General features: G+C 35.9%; 1 protein-coding gene across 5 annotated transcripts in view; it reads right to left on the bottom strand.

Moving 5' to 3' along the window:
- The window catches only part of LOC111171753 (ras-associated and pleckstrin homology domains-containing protein 1), a 143,943-nt gene that overhangs the window by 99,850 nt on the left and 29,809 nt on the right, over nucleotides 1-14,284 (bottom strand). For all 5 annotated transcript variants that reach the window (XM_089915933.1, XM_022567476.3, XM_022567477.3 and 2 more), the window contains exons 2-4: nucleotides 6,710-6,829; nucleotides 2,375-2,480; nucleotides 1,054-1,559 (exon numbers count right to left, since the gene is read on the bottom strand). In XM_089915933.1, the coding sequence (XP_089772059.1) occupies nucleotides 1,054-1,559; nucleotides 2,375-2,480; nucleotides 6,710-6,829 (732 nt within the window). The remainder of the gene's footprint in view (nucleotides 1-1,053; nucleotides 1,560-2,374; nucleotides 2,481-6,709; nucleotides 6,830-14,284) is intronic.

Genomic DNA, 14,284 nt, shown 5'->3' with positions numbered 1-14,284 from the left:
GGATACCAAGAGTTACTGATGGATGGAAATTAACCTAATGAGTTAAATCAATGGTGGGAAAATCAATAATATTGAGTAACAGGTGTAAATTTTGAATTTCTCTGCAATTCCTTAAACAATGTTTTATAAGATTTTACCTTAGTATTGTGAATATAAATTATTTTACCCTGTATTAGAGAGCACTATATATATAAACTGAATGGAAGGCTGGCTTTATTCTGCCCCATAGGTTTTCTTCTTTCTTGCTGCTGCCTTATAACAAAATTGCCTTCTCCTTGATGAAAAAACTCAATAAAGAATTCATCTTCATCAAGCTCAGCTTTTACTAAACTTATTTTATCACAGACCCATTCCTTACCCTCACCCCATCACATCCAGAAAAACTTCATCTTTTAAAATCTGTTCATGCATATTATATCACTTCTGATTCTCTGAACCACCGTATGAGGAAGGTAGACCATGTACTATTAGCTCCACTTTACTTATGAGAAATTGAAGTTCACAAAGACTGAATAACTCATGTAGGTCTGATGGGTAGTGAAACACTTGGAACCAAGTTTTCCAATTCCAAGCCCAGTGGCTCTTTTCACTACATCACACCGACTCTTTGACAATAAAATGGAGTAAACCCTGAGAGCTAGAATCTGGGAGAATTATAATGGGGTATGAGTCATTTTCTCAAATGGTTATTTTGTAACAAACATATATTAGAAAGCAATTATTTCAGCTTAATAGCTATCATAACTTTACAAAATATCATTAAATATATTTCAAGTTTTTTAATCATGTGATACAACTGACATTAATTTAAGGACTTCAAATAGTCACAAGAATAAAACTGAAGAAACTAAATCTCTTCTTAATCATCTTTATGATACTGCTATATCTGGTAATATATTCTGTAGTCTGATTTTAAAGCTTAGCTCAGAGGTATTCTTGACAAACTTTAAATGTAGAAAAAACAGGAAAGTTGATTAGAACTGCATTTTTAAAATATCATTTCTTCCTTATTGTAATACTGAAATACCAGGGAAGAAAGTTCCATCCACTTACCTCAGTAATTGGCTGCCCCTGATGTGTCAAATCCAGTTCTTGAGGGCGTGTTACTTTATCAATATCCAAAGAGTCCATGCTAGAGGCTGCAGAAGTGACGCTTGAACGAGAGGAGTTACTAATAGAGCGTACTTCAGCATCACTCACTGTGCCCGCTGACGCTGTTCTCCTGTGCTGATTAGTTACTAAGGACTTAGCACCTTCTAGTACAGACTGCTGAGCAGCCTCATCCATGCTCAAGGAGGCCTGTTCTAACTGTGCAGTGATGTCATCCAGGGAGTAGTTGGCATGAGACGGTTTAGTTATCCTATTAGACGAAGAAGACAATCCTTTCAAGGTGCCATGTTTTGATGTATGTCGGCTAGCAGGTAACTTCTGAGTGGCTTTTGTTTCTGTGATTTGACGCTTACTATTTCCTGCACCAAAACTGCTGAGCTCCTGCTCTATTGAGCAAAGATCGGCCATTAGGGCATCCAGATCCACAGTCTCTCCCTGATTCAGAGCTTCTGCAATGAACAACATACATGATGTTTCCAGAACACAATGAATTAGAATTTATACATTCTATTATAAATCAGTTAATGAATGCCAGGGGAAAAGCAAACAAATTCATCCTATTGGGCCTAACGCCTATCAAATACAAGATTTCTAACAGTTTTTTGTTTTAAATTCCAAGAGAAAATTTTAGAAGCAAAGAGTCCATCTTTTAAGATTTGTAGTAATCAGAGAATAAAATTATGAGTTGAAAGATAAAAATAATGGAAAAATTGTATACTGTTCCATGGTTTTAACCACATCCCCCATGCAATTTTTTACCAGAGGCTCTAAGTTGTTAATATGACCATTGCCCTGGTGGAGATGTTAATACCTAAAGATCTGAGGGCATAAAAAGAGAAATGTTAAGCCCTAAAAAAAATTACAGATTGAAATGTCAGTTCCAAGAACTAAAAGCTGGCTAGGTAGAGTTCACTAAATAAAGGCCACAGGGGCTGGTTTTAAATTAATAACAAGTAATTTCACTTTCACTGGACTTTATTCCAGTGAAAATACAACAATGCAATTAAGTTTGCTGTAGGATTCTACCTGAGTATGTACTTTGTCAATTATTAATAACTCAACTAGAAAACTATTTTAGTTATGTTTGTTGTTTTCTGTGACAATTTGAATTAGTAATAAAATGTACAAATCAAGAAATATAAGAACTCAGTCAAGTTATGCATATATGGTTTTTATATTGAGCTATCTGTAATTGTTACTGTATTATTTCTACATTATATAACTTAATACACTGTTTTACATTTTATTTCCAATTACATCTTACCATTCAAGTTGTATATGGAGAAACGGTAAGAAAAATTGGCCATGTTTGTTTCCTGGCGAAGAGGAGATCTTTTTATTGGTTCCGTGGGCTTGTCAGAATCCAAACTCTTTAAAAAACAATGTTTAAGAAGTCATATTAAATTCAGGCTTCAATTATAATAAAAAGATGAATAAAGTTTTTTTTATGATTAAGTGAACTGTCATATAATAGTTAATACAACCAAAGTTCTTCTAAGTAATAGCATTAAGGAAAAGTATAATTGGTTTTCATATCATTTTGGTTATAGTTTCTTCAATTTTTAGATATATGCTTACTTAAGGCACTTGAGATAGTTACAGTTTGGAGTAAATATCTTTCCAAATATTGAATACATCAAGTATAGTGACTGAGCTCGTTTTACATAAATTCACTACAAAATAAGCTAGGTACATGAATATGGGCATGGTAAGATAAGAAATAATGCAGAGAATTCTGTTTTCTCTCTCCTCAAAGGAATTTGTTTTTGGTCCAACAGAGCCTCATTCTTGGAATGAATTACCCTGGAGATAAGGCACAATTCTGGACTCAAAATTATGAGACCCTAGATCTTAATCGCTACAACTTCAAACAATGAAGGAATGTCCTTGTTCTTTGCAAGCTCTACTAACGTGAGGGCAAACTGTAACCAGCTATACTGCCTGTGATTAAGTCTTCAATCACACTGGACTTCAGGGTAGGGTGTCTTGTAAGTTAACTCACCACCTTTTTATTTTTAAGATTTTAAAATTATTTATTTATTTATTTATTTTATTTTTGGCTGCATCAGGTCTTAGCTGTGGCATGCGGGATCTTCGTTGAGGCATGCAGGATCTTTTGTTGCAGCATGCAGGCTTCTCCCTAGTTGTGGCGTGCGGGTTTTCTCTTCTCTAGTTGAGGCGCGTGAGCTCAGTAGTTGTGGCACGCAGGCTTAGTTACCCCGTGGCATGTGGGATCTTAGTTCCCTGACCAGGAATCAAACCCACGTCCCCTGCATTGTTAAGGTGGATTCTTTACCACTGAACCACCAGGGAAATCCCAACTCACCATCTTTTTAAATGACACTTTTTTTCTCTCCAACCTTTCTACAATAAGGAAGATAAGGCGTTTACAACAGAGAAATTCAGGGAAAGGGTCAATAGTTATTTAGTTTCTATTTAAATAAATTTGTAAATATTACAATTAGTCTTTTAAAATTTTAATTTCTCTTTATAATTATCAAATAGATTTCAAATGAAAAAGAATGCTGAATAGTCTATTTGTAGAATCATGGAATTAGATTAGAATGCTATCTTCTTTATTCATTTGTTTCAACTGAATCCATTTAGATAGTGTCCATCCAGTTTTTATTTTTTATTTTTTAACATCTTTATTGGGGTATAATTGCTTTACAATGGTGTGTTAGTTTCTGCTTTATAACAAAGTGAATCAGTTATACATATACATATGTTGCCATATCTCTTCCCTCTTGCATCTCCCTCCCTCCCACCCTCCCTATCCCACCCCTCCAGGCGGTCACAAAGCACTGAGCTGATCTCCCTGTGCTATGCGGCTGCTTCCCACTAGCTATCTACCTTAGTTTGGTAGTGTATATATGTCCACGCCTCTCTCTCGCTTTGTCACAGCTCACCCTTCCCCCTCCCCATATCCTCAAGTCCGTTCTCTAGTACGTCTGTGCCTTTATTCCTGTCTTACCCCTAGGTTCTTCATGACATTTTTTTTTCTTAAATTCCATATATATATGTGTTAGCATACGGTATTTGTCTTTCTCTTTCTGACTTACTTCACTCTGTATGACAGACTCTAGGTCTATCCACCTCACTACAAATAGCTCAATTTCGTTTCTTTTTATGGCTGAGTAATATTCCATTGTATATATGTGCCACATCTTCTTTATCCATTCATCTGATGATGGGCACTTAGGTTGTTGCCATCTCCGGGCTATTGTAACATCCAGTTTTTAAAGCTATCATCTGAAGGAGATCCACAGCCATTCAGTGTCTTATTTCAAAGTTTCGGGAAACAGCTAGGAAATTCTCCTTTAACCTCAAACCAAAATCTTCTGCTGCAATTTAAGGCCTAATCCTCCTTCTCTAAGTGGAAATGAAGAATAGTATGTAGGTAATGTTTTCAGTAAAACCTGAATATAATTGAAAACATATTAAAACTCAATCTATTCATCAGTTCAAATAAACAAATACTTATTATAATTATCTGCTGTGTCCATGGTGCTGGGGCAAAAAGGGAAATAATAAGAAATACTCCTTGATGCCAAGAAATGGGTAATCTAGTAGAGTGGTTTTTTAACATTTTTTTTTCGGCAGGGGGTGGAGTCAGGGTGGGAGTGGAGGTCATTGAGAATGTGATAAAAGCCATGAACCTTCTTCCAGAAAAATGCAAATACATATAAAATTTTGCAAACAATTTCAGATGATTCAACAATCACTTAAAACTGATTTAATACAAAGTTGAAAATCCATTAACATTGTCTAGGTAATACAGGTGCACAGATGACTCTGTAGTTAACTAAAATGAGGAAATAAACAATTTAAGTTTCAGCCACCAACTTAGTAAGTAAAATATTTTTTGAAAATTTCTGAAGTGTTAAAAAGCAACTTGCTAGCAGCGAGCCATGTTATGCAATAGTTTTAACCTGTTTTCTCTCTAAAGACAGCTTCATACATAAAAAAAGAACTGTCACAGCGTTAGTTTAGGAGCCACCTTTTTTGATGAATGGCTCTTCACATCTGTATGTCAGGGAATTTAAAATATAGGGAAGAATACAAGGTTTTATTGTATTCAGTAGAAATGCCATCTACAGTGGAGTAGCATGGAGTCTACTCCACCCAGAGTGGCTGGACTGATATTTACCTGTCTTTGCTCTTTTTTGGCCCCTCTCCAGGGATGGACAATAAAACCCACAGTCAAGGAAACCCCTGGGAGTTCCCTGGTGACCAAGTGGTTAGGATTCCGGGGATGGACAATAAAACCCACAGTCAAGGAAACCCCTGGGAGTTCCCTGGTGACCAAGTGGTTAGGATTCCGGGCTTTCACTGCTGTGGCCTGGGTTCAATCCCTGGTCAGGGAACTGAGATCCTACAAGCCACGCAGCATGGCCAAAAAAAAAAGGAAGCCCCACGCATAACAGCTGGCCCTCATATACTTTCCTTCAAGCATTATCATTTTCTATTTCCTCTTCTTTCCTTCCTCTTTCCTTTTTCTCCTCAGCATAGAACTGCATAGCCTAGTCATCATCTCCATGCCAAAATCACTTTTTAAAAAAAAAAATTAAGAATTAAACTGAAATGGTTTGGTAACTACATAAAAGACCTTTATCACCACAAATACTGTTATTTCTTCTGATAGGAGATGAAGAGCATGATCCTTATGAAATCCTAGCAAGATTGAAAGCGTTCTTCTCAAAATTCGTCATTAACAGGCTGTGGTCACAAACATGTCTGCTTTTCAAAATGATCTAGTAAGAATTACATGAAGAGTTTCTCAGTTTCAATCCCAGACTGCTATAGAAAGAGATACAGAAACAAACTAGTACTTTAAGTTTCCACTTTACCACCTACTTTTCTACTGGTTAACAAATCTCATACTTAGCAATTTACACAAAAATTCTTCCCGGAGATATTATTTAAGTATGAGTGAAAATAAGTTTTGTTCTTTTCCATTGTCATAAAGTTAACGTTGCTTTAATAAACATAACTATCTTCATATATATTGAATATAATATATTAACTGGGGTTGTAATAGTATACGCTTTTATTCTAAAAAGTGACCTGGTTTGGAGGGTAAAGTCGTTCTTTTTTTTTTAAAACCGAGCTCCAATAAAACAAAATGAAAAAGCTCTGCCACCGCTTTCAAATGCAGCCGGGGATGAAATTTTGTCAGTATTCTGGAATCATGTAATAGAAAATATCTGCGTGAGGATATTATTTATATTGTAAAATGTGTTCATACTCACTGAGGTATAGAATAGGATTTGCTAAAATTTAGATTTTTACATTTTAGGCTTTAAAACTTTTTAGGCAGCAACTCAATTTATGAAACAGATTTTAAGAAATCCCTCTAGATGCACAGAACCTCTGTCAAAAGGATTTTTTTCTTTAACTCCTTAAAATAACCACAGAAGACAATATCTTGTGTTCTAGAGTTGCTATTCATTTACTTGTTAATGTTTTGGACATTTTCCCTTTATAGCAGTATTTTAAAACATAAACTATATTCATATCCTCATGTCTACACAGTAAAGTTTTAGCACATAGTGATGACTTAAAATCCTCAACCAGTTTTTCAAGCACAATTTCTAACCTGAGTGAGTTTGTCTAGCTCCCCCAGCCAGGCTCCAAACATTTTGTCCAGGTCCTGATCTTCCTTGTCACTGTCTTCTTCAGCACCATGGTCAATTTCTTCATCTGACAGCTGCTCCATCTGAAATACAGATATTTGTGTATAATGAATAACTATTGAACTTGAAAAATCATGCAGTGTATGTTCTGATACATGTCACAACTCTCTGGAGTCAAACTTTAAAAACTAGAGATTATATTATAAAAGGAAACGAAATCATAAGTGGAGACAAGGTTAACAAGTGAGTAGAAATGAGCAATTAAGTCTCAAATTTTTAGGAAATTGTGAAAGAAGAACAAACTGTATCAGATTATAACCAGAATCACAAGTAATGATGATTTTTTTAAAAAAATTTTTATTGGAGTATAGTTGCTTTACAACAATGATTTTTATTTTATTTTAATTTTTTTTGCGGTATGCAGGCCTCTCACTGTTGCGGCCTCTCCCGCTGCGGAGCACAGGCTCCGGACGCGCAGGCTCAGCGGCTGTGGCTCACGGGCCCAGCCGCTCTGTGGCACGTGGGATCTTCCCGGACTAGGGCACGAACCCGTGTCCCCTGCATCGGCAGGCGGACTCTCAACCACTGCGCCACCTGGGAAGCCCACAACAATGATTTTTAAATCACAGACCACTCCCATTAATCACAGGATATTACAGTAGTACAGTTCTTTCCACTAATAGATCCTGCAACACCCCCGAACACCACAGAAAAAAAAATTTCAGAAGACTTTAATGAGCAAGTTATTATTTATTCTGTAAAAATTTGTTCAAATTAAGTATGTATCATGAAAACCTTAGTCCAAAAAGCATTTCAGAGAAAAGACAAAGCAAAAACCTTTAATCTAGTTCAGTTTGTTGAATTAGTTCTTCCTTCTATCTTACTCTTACTTTCTACCCCATTTGTCTTTTACTAACTTCCCTATCAGTCCCTACAAAATTCAAGGAACTAGAATTCAAATAGAAAACAGGAATTGAAAACATGAAATTCATATACAAAATTTCCTACATGTGGTGACTTTTCACGTGTTAAGTCCTTTGAAAGAAGAGATATTTTCTTTCTTCCCACTAAGAAAATAACGTGATATCTGACATGGAACTTGCATATTATTTTGTGAAAGGAGGAAAAGATTACACGAAACAAAGTAAGATCAATGACTGACCAGATACTTAAAATTCTTAAAGTAAGATTAATCTGATTAATATAAAATATTTCAATATTAAAGGCTCTGAGAAATCTTCAGTAAAGCTTAGCTTTGCTTAAACCAACATATTACAAATTTACTTGACCACAGATCCTTTTCCTTCAACTTGGAATAACACCCATTAACTTTCCCAGGGACACAATGAATACCTTCATTGTACATGCCAGACTCTTGACTCACGTTTGTGAAAACACAAATTTTGTTCTAGTGGATCTAGGCAATATTCAGAATACAACTTGTCAGTTAGCTTAAACAGTTCTTCAGAGATTAAAGATATCCTTAATGTAGGATAAGAATTTATATACATCTTATACCTCCAAAGCAGCAATCAACAAAATTATTTCTGCGGTCCTTAAATACAGTTATGAGATACATAAGGATTTTAGATATCTGATGAGGTGCCATGAAGTTAAATTTTAAACCTTATTTTACCATATAAAATTTTGTAGAAACGGTCAAATAATGTTGCAAAATCAAAACTGAATTTAGTTCTAATAATGTTGAAAATCAGATCATATCCCATTTAACCACTTAAGAGATTCTCATTTCTTAATTTCACTACTATAAGCATGTATAAATCACGGCATTCTACCTTGACAAATGGAAAATGGATCAACTAATTTTCCAATGCATAAATTTGGCTCTTAAAGACATTTGGTTTTTATAGTTCACTTGTATTAATACTATTTCTAAGATTTTCATTCATTATTGAATTATTTACAGAGAGTAGCCCCCGCTCACCACAACTAGAGAAAGCCCACGTGCAGCAGCAAAGACCCAACGCAGCCAAAAATAAATAAATAATTTTTTTAAAAACATTATCAACCCATTAAAAACAAAAAGTTAGTGCAAAGAAAAACCTCATCTCACCAGGTGACTTAATTATTTGAATAACGGGTTGCTAGTTTGAGAACATCTAAAGAGTAGTAATACTCAGTCTTCATAATGAGGGCCAACAAGCAACATAACTGGGAACGTTAACAGTCAACTTCCTGTTCCTCCCTAATCTTCAAAACTAAACACTGCAATAACCCAGAAGCAAAAATATTCTAGGAAGAATTCTGCTTTGAGATAATGACACTTACGCCTACGCTTCCCTTCTGAGCACACATTGCAAATGTCCATAAGGAAGATGCTACACTGGAAAAAAAATGAAACAATAGGAACATAATTTTACAGCGCAAACACTAAACGGTTCAAAATGAATATGAATATTTTAAATTGTCATGGATCCAAATAGAACTACAGACTTCTCACCAAAGTCTGGTGTGTTCTGTGAGTTTTCTTCCTATTATTCAAACCCAATAATTATTTGGATTTTTAAAAGTCTCTCAAATATTTTAAGAATTTTGTTTTATCTAGACTACTGTTGACTCACGTAAAGGAACATATGCTAAGGAACAATGACAGAGTCATAAAATAAATCAAAAATTTAAAGTAACTATTAGACTTTTACTATTTATGTAACTTTTGCCAATTTTGTCCTTTCTTGAATTTCTGTCACCCCATGGGTTATTTTACAAAAATGAACTTTAGACATTTTATTCAGAGACTTTTCCAATAAAAATTTAGGTCCTACAACATTTCTTAAAGGATCTATACTCTAAAACAGCACTCTCCATTCTCTAGAAGCTGATGTTAATCCTTATTCTCCTACCCCCAATACGCATTGTTTCTGTTTACTACACACACCAAATGAGGAGCCCCAAGAAAGTTTATAGGCTCTGCACCGTCTAAAAGTCAGCAAATCTGGTAAGGCAATTCATTCCTTATTATATATCAATCCTGTCTCCAATTAAATCACAATTCTAAACCTGAATTTTCCCAACATAATGCCCCTGCTGGAAATGATGACAGCAGAAAATGCAAATTAAATTATACACTAGTCAGTCAACTGTCCCTCCAAACAAAAAGGGGAAATTTTTTTTAAGAAGAAAAGAGAACTTACAAATTTTGTTTTAAAAATAATTAGATATAAAGCAGAAACTAACACACCATTGTAAAGAAATTATACTCCAATAAAGATGTTTAAAAAATTATAAAAAAAAAGGATTTAAATGGATAGCTTCTAATGTGATGTTTTTCCTTAATGATGTAGAAATAGGCCCAAGGAAACTATAATACATACTAGAACAAATACTATTAAATTACTCTATTAAATTAGGAGGTACTTTAGGAGGAACATACTAAGGTTTCACTCAAATTCCCTGCTCCATTATATCCGAGGGAAACTATTTCCTTAAAGAACAAATGTACCCTGCCACAAATGAAAAGGTTTACGCTTCCAAAGTGCAGACTTAATGAATACAGAACAAAGCCCAAAGTCGCTGGCAGGTCGAGAAGGCCCTGAGTGATCCTGGCCTTCAGGGACCTCTCTGACCTCTATTCCCACTCTCCCTACTCTCCCCTCCAGCCACACAGTCCTGCCCACTGCTGTTCCTTCGAGCAGGTTGCAGGGGAAGGAAGAATGTGGATTCTGTTTTGAAGACAGATTGAGAGATGCCTAGCAAACATCCAACTGGAAAAAAATGAGGAAGTTAGGACTCAGGTAATGAGAAAGTTTAGTCAGCCTGAATATTATTTCAAACTCATGTTTATTACAGAAAAATAATAGATTACAGCTAATAATAACTAACATTTTAAACTAGTTGACATTTATTTTATTAATGAAGTGAAAACAGGAGTAATGGGGGAATGATCCATAGTTGCTTATATGCTGGTTGGTTTCATTTCACAAATAACAGTGAATAATTGTGCTTCAATTACTACAGGTGAAAAACGTATAATATACATAGTAAGCTCCACTACACATAACAAAACTATCCATTTAGTATGCCTTAGTATGAAACAATATTATTCCCACTAAATTTTCCATGAAGTTAAAACATGCAAGCATATTTTCCCTATTAACCTTCCCCTTGGAAGATATTTTGGTTTACTATTCAATTTCCTCACTGCAAGATGGAATGGTGATCTTTATCGAGAAGGTGGGGCTTAGAGTAGGACTTAAGGATTTGAATAAATATATTCCAGGTAGGGCTAATTATAAAGAGCAAAGAAGAAGGTCTGTTTTTGTGAGACTGTCAAAACAAGAAGGAAGAGTGAGATTTAAAGGTCAAGGACTAAGAAAGGACCCGGTCATACAGGACCTTGAAAGCCAAACCTATTTTTTTCCTCCAGAAGGCAACGGGGAAGAACTAAACACAGAAATGAAGGAGGTAGGGGGAGAAATGGTATTTTAGTCAGAGGACATGGTACCTGTATAAGAGTTATTAGAAAAGGGAAAGACCATTAGAAGGCCACCATGGGTATTAGTTAGAGAGAATTACAGATACAGAAATTAAAGTCTTGAGAGGAAGTACAACTTATACAAGTCACATACTCACAAGTGGCAAGAAAAATACATGGTATATAGCCAGGGTGCCTTATTTATTACCGAACTCTTTTTGTCCCTTTAATTCAAAAATAATTCAAAATACTTGCTTTTTGTAAAAGCACTTAAAGAATAATTGCTTTTTGTAAAAATAAGTGCTCTATACTTAAAAACACGTGAAAACTCTCAGAATACAGGAATGCAGAGCTGCTACTACAGCATTTCTTTAGATCTAGCATGCTTAATGTTCCAAAGAGGCAAGAGAAGCTTTGATATTATTTAGTACTTACTCTACATCTACCATGTGCCAGACACTGGGGGAACAGAGATCAACGTGACAGGCTCCATCCTTAAGTACATATAATCTAGTAGGGAACAGACCAAGAAACCAACAATGATGAAACACTATGTTAAGTGCTATAATAGAGTATGTTATGTCAGTGTAGTTTAATTCCGTCTGAGAAGAAGAGAGGAAAGGTGTGATGCTTCAGTAGAGACCTGAAGAATGAATATGCAAGGCAGAGATGGGGAAGAGGGTTATAAGCAGAGGGACCAGCATGTGCCAAGGTATATAAAGGTGTGAGAAGGTTAAGACATGTTGAGAACTCTAGGTGGCTTAACATTGCTGAAGCATAGGATGTGTGGCATAGACTCATGGAAAATGGGGCTGGAGAGGGAGGTAGGGGCAACATTATAAGCCATATCAAAGAGTTTGGACTTGATGCCATATGGCAACATTTTTCCAACTGTGGTCTACTGATGACCTACATCAAAATTACCTGGGGCGCTGCTTCTTAAAGTCAGTTTTAAAATGGCAGGCCCAAGACCTGAATACTAATTTCCAGAAGGGGGACATTTTTAACAAGTCCCCCCAGGGAATTGCTTATGCCCACAAAAGTCTGAGAACTGCAATAGTGTGTTATAATTACTGGGAGGACTTCCAAGACAAAAGTAATGCAGTTTTGCACGACCACAATTTGGTTAAAGGCAGAACAACCTAGAATAAGTACTCCCGAAGACCATAAAAAAACTAAGCAGCATCAGGATCTCCTAATTAACATACCCTAATTACTCCTCCTCCATGGAAGAAGCAAAAGTTCCATGCTTCTTCTCAGAGTTATTTAGAAATAAATTTCAGTTCTTTATGTCCAGTTACGTTTCAGTAGCTCTATCACAAAAACAGTTTTGAAAAACACCTCCAGGCTTCCCTGGTGGTGCAGTGGTTGAGAGTCCGCCTGCCAATGCAGGGGACATGGGTTTGAGCCCTGGTCTGGGAAGATCCCACATGCCGCGGAACAACTAGGCCCATGAACCACAACTACTGAGCCTGCGCGTCTGGAGCCTGTGCTCCGCAACAAGAGATGCCGCGACAGTGAGAGGCCCACGCACCGCGATGAAGAGTGGCCCTCACTTGCCACAACTAGAGAAAGTCCTCGCACAGAAACGAAGACCCAAAACAGCCAAAAGTAAAATAAATAAATAAATAAAAGAAATGCATTTCCAAAAAAAAAGAAAAACACCTCCTATGCTGCTCTAATCTGATAAATAATTGTAAAGAAAAACAGACACCAGAGAAGGGGGGCTGTGAAGACTTCCAGGTTCAAGGAGTGCCCCCAAATGCGCAAGATACAACTCTTGCAAAATAAAAGCAAGAGGAAGGAAACCTAAATCAGGCAAAAGAAACAATAAGGAAAAAAACTGTTAAATTTAGTAAGGCGAGAAAAGAGGAAGAGAACCCATCAAAAGGAGGGAGGAAGTCAGAGCTAAGAAGGCAAAGGAGAGAAACAGGACACAACAAAATGTAAAATGAAGTGAGAACTGTAGGGGATAGAGGGCTATTAAGTACTCATCTAAATAGGGCACCAAGAGGTATGTTTCTCTCTGGACCTACAACTCTTAACTCAATTCTGTTGTGAACTAAATGGTAGCAAGTGTAAATGGCCCAAATGGAAGCTGGGAATTTAATAAACCAATTGAAACAGTATAAAGGCAAGGTTGATAGAAAAGAAGAGGAGAAAATAAAATAAAATAAACCAATTGAATTTACATGAGCACTTTACAGAATTAAGATATTAAACATGTGTGTATAGCAACGTTTTCCTCAGGTTTTACCTTTTAACTTCGTTGGACTGTTTTTTTTTTAAGACACGGCTGAACTTTTTTTTTTTAAGTTACCAAATGTACAAATAGTGAAAAACATTCTTACACTGTTTTGTTCAGTAAATGCTTCTCCATCCAGAAATCAGATAAATGGTTATATAAATTTTTAGTTTTATTATTCATTCTTTTATGTAATTATTGCATTTTACATAAGTAACAGTTTTGCAAAAAATGTGAAAGTGAGAACCTAAACTGATTTTTCCCCAAATTCTAAATTTCCCAGGCTTGATATGTTTCTTTTATTTATATATATCTATGTTCTATGAACACACTAGGTTCTTTTTTTGAGGATCCTTTTCCAGTGTGAGCCTTTTCTTAAACATCATTTTATAGCTTGTTATTAATTTATAAATCAGGTGAGTTTAAAAAAAGAAATAAAAAGTTCTGTATAACCAATCACTTAAGTTTTTTCTGGAGGTTAGTGGCCCTCAACAGAAAAGGCCCAAGTTCTACTTGGGGTCCAACACTTCAAAACACCTTGCCTACAAATAGCATTATGCAAGATACAAAGAAAGCAAAAAATATCTTCCATGACTTCAGAGAACATTAATCCTAACTATGGGGAAAGGTGGTAAACATAGAGGTATCTTGATTAACAAATTCTCTAAAAACAAAGTTCCTTTTGTAGGCCTGTGCATAAAGGAAGCTACCATCTCCTAAGTGTTGAAAGAGACAAGAAGCAAAGTACTATATCATCCAAAGGCTTTGCAGGAGCATGCCCAGTAAACTCACTGGCCATGAGCAAACTTGCATGGCCTGGTCCTCTGGGAATGAGCTGACACCTGGAACTAAGTTTTGTGA

The sequence above is a fragment of the Delphinapterus leucas genome, chromosome 8 (genome assembly GCF_059928025.1).
Source record: "Delphinapterus leucas isolate spDelLeu-1000000601 "Yukka" chromosome 8, BTC_Dleu_Yukka2, whole genome shotgun sequence".
NCBI lineage: Eukaryota > Metazoa > Chordata > Mammalia > Artiodactyla > Monodontidae > Delphinapterus > Delphinapterus leucas.
Note: the sequence above shows the minus strand (reverse complement) of the source record. Positions and strands in the feature narration are given on the sequence as shown.